General features: G+C 57.3%; 1 protein-coding gene across 1 annotated transcript; it reads right to left on the bottom strand.

Moving 5' to 3' along the window:
- Positions 1-638: 638 nt before the first annotated feature.
- On the bottom strand, positions 639-8592 carry FAM58A (family with sequence similarity 58 member A). The gene is made up of 4 exons (XM_008049643.2): positions 8234-8592; positions 6704-6836; positions 4824-5051; positions 639-1163 (listed from the first exon to the last, which is right to left on the bottom strand). Exons 1-4 carry the CDS (start codon positions 8590-8592, stop codon positions 1074-1076), a joined length of 810 nt encoding a protein of 269 aa, XP_008047834.2. The 3' UTR covers positions 639-1073.
- Positions 8593-9766: the final 1174 nt, after the last annotated feature.

Genomic DNA, 9766 nt, shown 5'->3' with positions numbered 1-9766 from the left:
CCTGACAACAGATGACATAGTTGCTGAGTAAAGTCAAACAAGCCCCACTGCCTGACTTGTTGCCAGCAAGTGGCCACTCCCGCTGTCACCCAAGGATGGCACGTGAAGCCAGCATGCTGGGAAGCCCTTGCATGAGGCCAGCCCCACACCTGTGGGCACCGGGACCCACTGCCCTGTGTAACGACCTTCCAGCTGTGGGGGTATGACTGGGTCCTTCCCCTGAGCCTGTGCCACCATGTGCTGAGTGCACATGAGCTTCATGAGATCTTGGGGAACGTGCCACAGGCTGGGCAGATACTCACAACCGCTTCTGAGCAGGTAGTTGGAGGGTGTCACGGTTCAGCTCTAAGTCTCTCTGGACTCTGTTTCTAGACTGGCCGTCTTGACCCACACAAGCCTCATCTTAGTACTTCTACTCACATCTGACCAGCTCGGGCTTTTCTGAATGTAAGGCACTCTCCTAACCCCAGGCCGGCCTCCCGAGGGCAGCGCCCTGGCCAGCTTTCCCGTAGCCCACCAAGCAGGCCAATGTCCCAACCTTGCCATGCTCTGGTGCTGTCCAGGAGGCCCCGAACACCAGGAGGGCCCCTCAAACCTGCCATGGGTGGGACAGGCTACAAGCAAACATAAGAGTCTCGTTGACTTTGTCATCTTTTATTACACAAAATAAATGCCATCTATGCTGTACATTCATTCTTTCTATAAATCTGATTTTTTAAAAAATTCCTAGGGATGCAGTCCCAGCTGTTCTCTGATTTTCCTTTCAATGATGTCACGCGTTAATTGCAGTCGGAGTCCTTTCAAAGGACAAAAGCAGATGTGGCCACCTCGGGTCGGTTGCACACAGTGTGCTCCCGGCCTGCCTGCTGGAGGCCAGCTCCCGCCATCATCTGGACCACGGCTGCTGGGGACAAAGTGGCAGCATGTCATCGCCGTCACCAGTCCATCTCCAGCAGCACAACCAGTCCTCCCAGCTGCTCCTCTGAGGACCAGCCGTCATGGTGACGTGGTGACACTGTCCCCAGGCAGCCAAGCATCCTGAGCTTCTCTTTGGGCAGGCCTGGGCCAGGGCCTTAGGGGATCTCTGTGTCCATGGTATAAATCTGAATGAGATCAGACACAATGTTATCAATGACTGGCCTGGTAAGGTCTTCACTAAACACCTAGAAAGAAGAAGGAAAACAGGTTCCAGTTAGACTCCCTCTGGGTTAAGGCAGCAATCGCTAAGCACAGAATTGCATTTCATGGGCAGGGGCGGGGCACGGGGCATAGCTATCTAGGAAGATGATAGCCCTCCTGCAAAGCCATTTCAGTTCCAGCCTCTTGGGGCCGATCTAAGACCGTACGAAGCAGAGAACATTCCAGATGGAAGAGGTCTTGGTGATCAGCTGACCTCAACAGGACAGGGGACTTGTCCCAGGTCCCACAGAGACTTGGTCACAGAGCTAGGCTCCCTCGGGCCCAGGGTTTCTGGGGATGGTCGGGTGGAGAGGGCAGGAGTCCTGTTTCCAGAGACAGGCAGGCTAAGTAGTCGGCCCTGAGGAGATTGGACACCCAGGCCACAATGCGCAGGAGCATTCCCAAAACATGGCAGAGTCCTTGGGGCATAAACCAAGAGAGCAAGCAGCACAGGGCAACTCACAGGCCTGGGGCCACACACTGCACCTTCCAGGCAGGCCTGGCCCCTGCCTGGCCCCTGGGGGATGACCTCTAAGTCTCTGGATAGGACTGCTTGGCACAAGCATCTTGGTGGACCGGGGCTGAGGACCCTGCCAGGCAGTCTGCACCAATGATGAGATTCAGGGTGAGGGCCGTGAACCTCATGGCATCAGCTGGACCTCTGGGGACTGGAGCTTAAGTGACCCAGGCCAGCACAAAGGTGCCCTGTGCCTCCGTGACCAACCCCCTTGAAAACCCCAACACCAGGCCCCAGGGAGTTCCCCGGATGGCAACATGCTACACATGTTATCATACATTGCTGCTCGCCCACTGTCATGAGAGAACTTAGCAACGGTCAATCAACTCCCCTAGGAGAGGAGGTTTGTACCTCTCCTGGACCCACCCTATGCACCTCGTACCTTTGATGACCATAATCTGTATCCTTTCATTGTCATAAGCCAAAATGGTGGCCAGGCATGGGGGCTCACACCTGTAATCCCAGCACTTTGCGAGGCCAAGGTGGGACGATAGCTTGAGGCCAGGAATGGGAGGCTAGCCTGGGCAACACAGCAAGGTCTCGTCTTAACAAAAAGACAAAAAAATAGCTGGGCTTGGTGGTGCATGCCTGTATCCCAGCTACACAGGAGGCTGAGGAGGGAGGATCTCCTGAGCCCAGGAAGTCGAAGCTGAGGTGACCCATGTGAGTCCTCCCAGCGTATCACTGAACCTGAGGGTGTTCTTGGAGACCCCCAGTGACCACAGGGAAGAGGGCTGCTGCCTGGGAAATCAAGGCACCAACAAGGCCTTGGGGAGCCAAGGCGAGAACTGGACTGAAGTCTACCCCTCATGAATCCCCAAAGAACCTAGGCACTTCTATGGCCTACCACCTCAGGCGGGAGATGGTGAGCCAGAAACAAATACTTCAGAGGCACAGGCGGGCTCCTGGGTACCCCAAGCTGAGAAAAAGCCTTAAACGCATCCAGGGCCAAAAGGCAGAAGCAGCCCGGTGTCCACTGATGGACGAGCGGGTAATTCGAATGTGGTCCATCCAGACGATGGAATGTGATTCAACCTTAACGAGGAAGGATACTGATGCACACTCCAGCATGGCTGACTGTGGCGGACACTGTGCCCTGTGAAACGGGCCAGCCACAAAAGGAGAAATACTGGAGGCCTCCACTTCTGCAAGGTCCTTAAATCGGTGCCATCCATAGCGACAGGCAGCAGAAGAGTGGGTGCTGGGGCCTGGGGGAGGGGGAGTGGGGACAGGGTTCCTGCTGGGAGGATGAGCGAGCTCTGTGGAAGGAAGGTGGTGACAGCTGTGTGACACCGTGAATGTGCCTCTGCCCTAGCCTGTGTGCGTCACATGGCAAACGTGCTACATTTAGGTGATGTGGATGCCACCACAATTTTAAAAACGAGTCCAGGATAGGTGACAGCCCTGGGGCACTTGGCAGCAGAAGGGACACGTCCCTAAGTCATAGGAGGAGACACTGCTGGCCTGTGGGGGGAGAGGGCCTGGGGGCTCAACCTGGTCTGTCTGGGGATGTCGACTTCCTGCACATTTCTGCCCCTGCCACTAGCCCCACTCGTCTTCCAAGTCATGAGCCTGCCTGCACCTTGTCAGCCCACAGGGTGCCGAGACCACAGGCTCCCAGGCATGCGACCCTACACCATCGGCAAGGGTGGACGACAGGCTTGGAGAAGAGCGGGCTGAACACCCCACGGGTGGCAACTTCTTCCCCATCTGGAGGGCTGAGTGCGGACGCAGAGGCAGCAGTGGCAGTGAGGCCCAGGAGCAAGTGACGAAGGGAAGAGAGAGACGAGGCGAGCCAGCGCAGAGCACAGAGGCGAGTGGCCACACCGCAGATGCAGGCGCAGAGGCTGGGGCCACCACACCACCAGACGTCCCCAGCGAGCATCTGCCACCACCGGCTTCAACCCTACAAGAATGCCGCAGTCTCATGACCTGAAAGGCGCTGAAAGCGTGGAGTGACCGTCTGTCCACACACATGCCCCTTCCCGCGCGGCCTCGGGAGAGCGCTGTGCCTGCACGCATTCGGGTACGTGCAGGTGGGTGGGGATGCAGGGTTAGACAGACAATAAGCACGAGAAATCAGTCCCAGCGGGGGCCTTCCATGGAGGGCAGGCGAGCCAGGGAAGAGAACGCATCGGAATAAAGCCCCTCTACAAGGTGGCGCCTGACACCCACACAGCTGTCCCAGCCGAGGGCCCTACCACCTGCACCCCGGACTCAGCAGGTTTGAGGAGGCAAGACTTGATCAGTCATCTAACGATCTATCATCCATCTCTCTCGATCATCTGTCTATTGTATCTCTCTCTGTGTGTCTCTATCATCTACCATCGATCTGTATCTATCATCTAGCTACCTCTCTGCTTCCCTCTCTCTAATATCCGTGTATATATTCATTCATCTACCCATCACCTATCTATCTATGCATCTATCTATCTGTCTCGGTATCTAATCTATCTTACCTATCATTTATCCATCTAGGTACTCAACCTATGTAACCTGTCCACCATCTATCCATCTAGGGACTGAATCTATCTATCCACCTGCCATATCTGAATCCACCTCCTCCATCCATCTATCCTACCTATTTTCTACCTACCTATTAAGGTCCAGCAATCATCCATGCACCTACGCATCAACAGCCCTCTTACCTGTCTAGGCATCTACCATCTCTCTTGGCACCTACCTACCTACCGGCCATCACTCCACTGCCCTCCTGCCCCTGCCAAGCAGCCCACATGCTTCTGGCGGGAAGCCAACTTGACTGACCTATGACCTGTGTCAAGTTCCCACTCCATCCAATAAGCATCCTGGATGCTCTGGGCTTAGCCCAGCGGGTCTCACCTGAGGAAACCCTCCCAGGACACTGGCAACATCTGGGTGGAAGCCAGGGGCACTGCTTGACACCCAACAGCCTCCACCACAAGGAAGGACTCAGCTCCAAACAGCAACGGCGCCAAGGAGAGCACCCTCACCTCAGGCTATTATAACAGAGCATTTAAAAGCCTCAGCATTCCCAAGCAGCCCACGCCTTCTCCAGAATCATCACCAAAGACACTGGTGAGCACTGAGTTCCAGGGACTTCTGGGAAGAAGAGGGCACAGCCCAGCACACTGGACAGCCACCTCACCTGCCACCATGGCTTCTCGGCCTCGAGCTCGGCGGGCACCTCCACTCCATAGACCTGCAGGGCCAGGTACAGCACCGCAACAGCTATGTGCTGAGCCTGGAAGCGGAGACACAGCCCCCCATGGTAGCTGTCCCGCAGCAGGGCCCAGGCAGTGACGGCGATGGGGGTCCGCTGCCAGCTGTAGCGGTTCAGCCAGTTCTTGAGGGAAACCAGGTAGTGGAGCAGGTACTGCAAAGACACGCACGTCAGCCAGTCTGCCCTCGGGCTCACGCCACACTGCGGTCCCTCCGCCTGCCGGCCACTGTCCCCAAGTGGCTATGATCAGGTCAACCCTCCAGCAGCTTCCACGTCGCTCAGGAAAAAGGCCCAGTGCCTTCCGCCGGCCCGTCTCCCACCACCCTCGCCCACCTCAGGGCCTCGCACGCTGAACCCTGCCTGAGGTCACCTTGCCGCATGCCTGCCCGCTCCCATCCTCCAGGCCACGACCGATGGCCGCTCCCGCCACAATCCCGCTCCCTCTCAGGGCTGGCTGCGGCCACGGTGGGAAATCACTCAGGGCCTGGAGCTCCAGAGAGCAGTCCCCTCATCTGCCAAGGACACTGCTTTCAAGAGGCCAGTCAGCGCCAAGAACTTCAGGGGTGCTGTCCTCGCCCACGACACCTGCTCTCAGCACTCAGACGCCGCCCGAACCTCACATAACACAGAAAGACACCTGTGAGCTCCCTGGACAGACTTGAACACATGTATGTGCATGACTCTAGCATGCCACGGAGGGGGGCTCACATGCTACATCCTACCCATCCTTAGCCCCTAGCCCTGATGAGGAAGAGGAAGGGCCGGCAGGCTCCCAGCAACGCTGGGCCATCTCTCCTGATCTGCCACAGATCACACACCCTCCTGGGTCTGAGCGATGCTCCTTCCTGAGCCCTGTCACCTTGACAACAGCTGGCCAGCCCGCAGGCGCCAGGGCAGTGCCTGCCTTCCCTGGGAATCTGATCAAGCTGAAATCTACTGGGTAGAAACCCGAGACCAGAGGTTTCCAGGGATCAGCGAGGGAGGGTGAAAGGTGGAGGTAAGATTGTCGGAGGCAGTAGAAGGGTCCTGTGCGATGGAACTGCTCTGCACCTTAGCCACGGTGGGGGGACACAAGGACATAGATGTCGTAAAAGGGCACGAGTGAACGCACGCACGGGGACACCGGCGGCTCGTATGGACACTGACAGCCTGGCTGCAAGGGTGCAATCACAGCTCTGCGAAGTGTTCCCCTTGGGGAGACGGGGCAAAGTGTGCGGGGCAGCTCTGCACTAGAGTTTCAGTGGAGAAGAACAGAAATCCGAGCCCCAGGCCCTCACTGCCATCTTTCTCTACGGTCATCCTCCAAGCTGCCCACGCACGGGCTCTGCGGCGCCTGGGTCACCAACTCCAAGCGTTCTTAAATGTTGGAATTTCACTTTGGCTGCTGCTCAAAATGTCCCTCTGCTGAGACTTCCGTGTCCCTAAACTCAGCAACTCAGCCCTCCTTGTGGCTTTCTAAGCACAGCTGAGCAGGATGTGTGCCCCGAGGCATAAGGGCATCTCGCGGGCACGGACTCCCCGAAACTCAGTGCACACACGGTCCACACGGGCCGCAGCATATGCAGCATGTCAGAGGGCCACAGACGAGCGGGTAGAAAGGCAGAGGCTGGACTAAGGAAGCCCATGGCGGTCAGACAGGAGAGGCCAGCCGACCCTGTGGCCGCGAGGAGTGGGGGAACCGGGTCCCGGCAGCAGACCTGTCCTGCTCACGGGCTGCTCTGGAGGACTAGACAGGACACGCTTCCAGGCTACAGAACAAGCACATGGGAGCCTGCGGAACCAGGGGCCGGTTCCCCAGCATGTACCTTGTGCGGGTGCTGGAAGGAGACCTGGAAGCGCAGGACTCGCAGCATGAGGAGCTCGCACTGCACGATGCTGTCGCGGAGCTCCCAGAAGTGGGAGTCCAGCTCCAGGGGCTCGCTGCCCGGGTTAAAGTACCTGTCGGAGAGACGGCAATGCTTACAGCGCCCAGGGCAGGGCCTGGGACGGGGCGTCCACACACGCACTGCACGTCCTTCCGCAGCACAGGGACACGGCCGCTCTAGTGAGGTTCTGGGAGAGAACTCTTCATCTCCACGTCTAGTGTAAGGAATGGAAACAGGAAGCAACAGGGAAGAAGCTGGCTCCCAGTGTCAGCCCGCTGGGCCGTCGTCCGCTGTCATTCAGCAAGACGTCAAGTGCAAAGGTCGGCGCTCGGCGATGGCTCCAGCGGAACCGGAAGCTTGAGCACGCCAAGTCGGTTGTGCTTCCTGTCACATTGGCCTGACGTTAGGGAGTCTTCATCACCTGAGGTGGCAATGTCCAGGGCTCTCACTCTCAGCCCAAGGAATGTATTTAAACATATCATGGGAATGATGGACTCTGAAAAGTGAATGTTTTTCGGTTTTATATTTCCCAGACTGCCTTTCCTTCCTTCCAGGTCTTTCTGTCCTAATTACACCGCTATATGTCTGCTACATTCCCACCTATATGAGATCCCCAAAGTGTACCAAGCAGGGTTCGTGGCAAAGCAGGCGGCCCTCACTACCCACGACTCACCCTCCCTAGCTGCAGAGCCCCTGCGCCCTGCGCCATGACTAATGAGGGCTCCATACCATTCTCCTTCTGCCGCCCCTTCCCACTGAGGCCCAGGCAGTTATGGGTGGCCTCCACCGCCCTCCCTTGGCCCCTCGCCTGCTTCTGTCTTGGTCTCCCAAGAACAAAATCACGTTCTGTCCTAACGGTCAAAGTTCCAGGCACAGCCCACAACACATGGCTAGCTAGTCGCTTTCCATACTTTACATGGCTTTCTCCTGGGCCCTCAGGCCCAGGTGCAACTTGCCAACTGGCTGGACCCCCGCATGCTGGCCCAGCAGGAACACAACTACTTGCGCCCAGCGGTGCCACGACACGCCCACAAAGGGGTGAGGAGGGCTCCTGAGCAACGGGAACTCGGTTTCTCACAGCAGCTAAATGAAATGAGTCCCACGGGACCATGCCCTCCGATGTGGGCCCACACAGCCCAGCTGCAGGAGGTCCCTCCTTGCCCTTCTGTGTCCAGGACTCCAGCACCCCCCGCTCAAGCCCCGCCTCTACCCTCCATCTAGCCTTCGATGCTCCCTAGAAATCTGCCCAAGCTTCTCCCCCCACAGAACCCCCCTGCACTCCCGCCTCCAGCTCCCTCCCCACTTCTTTTGTTGCTAGTGTTTCTGGCCCGAATTCGAGGCCATCCAGCAGCTTCCTTCCAAGCTTGGTTGGTGGCATTTGGCGAGCAGGGCCCAGCGGGCACCTTCTCTGCCCCCACCCCCCGTGGACACTAGGAGACCCGCCCAAATGCCTGGGCCAGAAGCCATTACCTGTTGGAGACGTTGATGATGTCGCGAGTCCGCAGGTGATGCTCCTCCACTTTGCCAGCTAAGTAGATGGAAGACATGGCGACCAGGTAGGGGTCATAGGCATCCAAGTTGGCCTCACAGAAGAACTTGTGGTAAATGGTACAGGCAGTGGCCACGGGGATGGACTGCATGCCAAGCTTGATGCCTGGAGAAAGCAGGCAGGACAGGACACCAACCTGGTGAAACAGGCTCTGAGCGAACACAGCCGTGCTTGGACAAGACCAAGGACTTCCAGTGGAGCCGGCAGGTGCTGCTGGGGCTCCCAGTGGGTTCTCGGGCTTCTTGGACTCTACTGGGCTGCCGATGCCCCTAGGAACCATGTGACAGCACAGTTTCCCCTCTGCAGGTTGGGGATTCTGCACTCCGGCAGTCCTCCAATCACTCTGAGAAACAGGGGGTCCTGTTTCTGCACAAACTCTGGGGTGGACTCCACCCTGCAACTCATCTAACCGAAATCCTGCTAAGAAGACAGAAGAGGGAGAGCCTCAGAGCCATCACACAGGTGGTACAAGTCTCGACATCACAGTGAAAGACCGTACTCAGCGCTGGTTCGAAAAGCTGAATACAGGCTGAGGAGAGAAAAAGCAGGGCATATGGCCATCACCAGGAGCCGAGGAAGGAGACCGAGACACTAAACAGTGAACAAAACTCCAACACCAGAGCAGGACAGAGGATTCACTTAGGGGTTAAAGCCCACCCCCTCCCCACAGCTCCTAAAGAAATCACTGCACTGAGTCACAGAACCAAACACATTCACCACGAGCAGGGTTAACAAGAGAAGGTTCAAGGACATCCACCAGACCAATGGTGGAAGGTAGCTAGCAAGTGACAGTCAACCGTGAAGGCTGCCTTCAGCATCCCTCCCCTACGAAAGTGGAGTCTTTCCCTGGGGCTCCTGCAACAATTTGCTACAAGTTCAGGGACTTCAAAGAGGCTGCCTGCCTTCCTTGGCTCCTCACGCCTTCCTCCATCTTCAAAGTAGTGGCCTAGAATCTTCTAACTCTGCTAACTCTGCTTCTGTCATCACATGGCCACCTGACTCCTCCACTGTGCTTATAAGGATGGGTGTGGTTACATGTGGCCCACCCAGATAAGGAAGTAAGTTTACAGATCACTGAGATTAAGGATCTTTTTCTCAGGCCCTCTCCCTACCTTGGCTTGAGGCCACACGTGCCCAACCACTCCCCGCCAAAGAGTGCACACAGGCAAGCCAGCTACGAAAGAACTGTCTGCCAGCCAGACAGTCCTATGGAGGGAAAAGTGTTTCTGCCAGAATCACGTGGCCTCGCCTTGGAAACAAGGCGCCCAGCACTATTGTGGCCGCCTCCAGAACTCGAACTGCACCCTGGGTCCTCGGTGTGACGGGAGTCCCCAACAGCGTGTTCCAAAATACTCCGTGCCACCAAGTGCCATTGTCTCCTAACACGCAGGGACGCGGGTGTGGACGAGGGGTCGCGTACTCGCCAGCGCTGCGGGCGTCCTGGATTGCCCCGT

Source organism: Carlito syrichta, unplaced genomic scaffold (genome assembly GCF_000164805.1).
Source record: "Carlito syrichta isolate Samal-C Ts95f unplaced genomic scaffold, Tarsius_syrichta-2.0.1 Scaffold135894, whole genome shotgun sequence".
In the NCBI taxonomy this organism is placed as follows: domain Eukaryota; kingdom Metazoa; phylum Chordata; class Mammalia; order Primates; family Tarsiidae; genus Carlito; species Carlito syrichta.
This window is presented reverse-complemented; position numbering and strand designations above follow the sequence as displayed.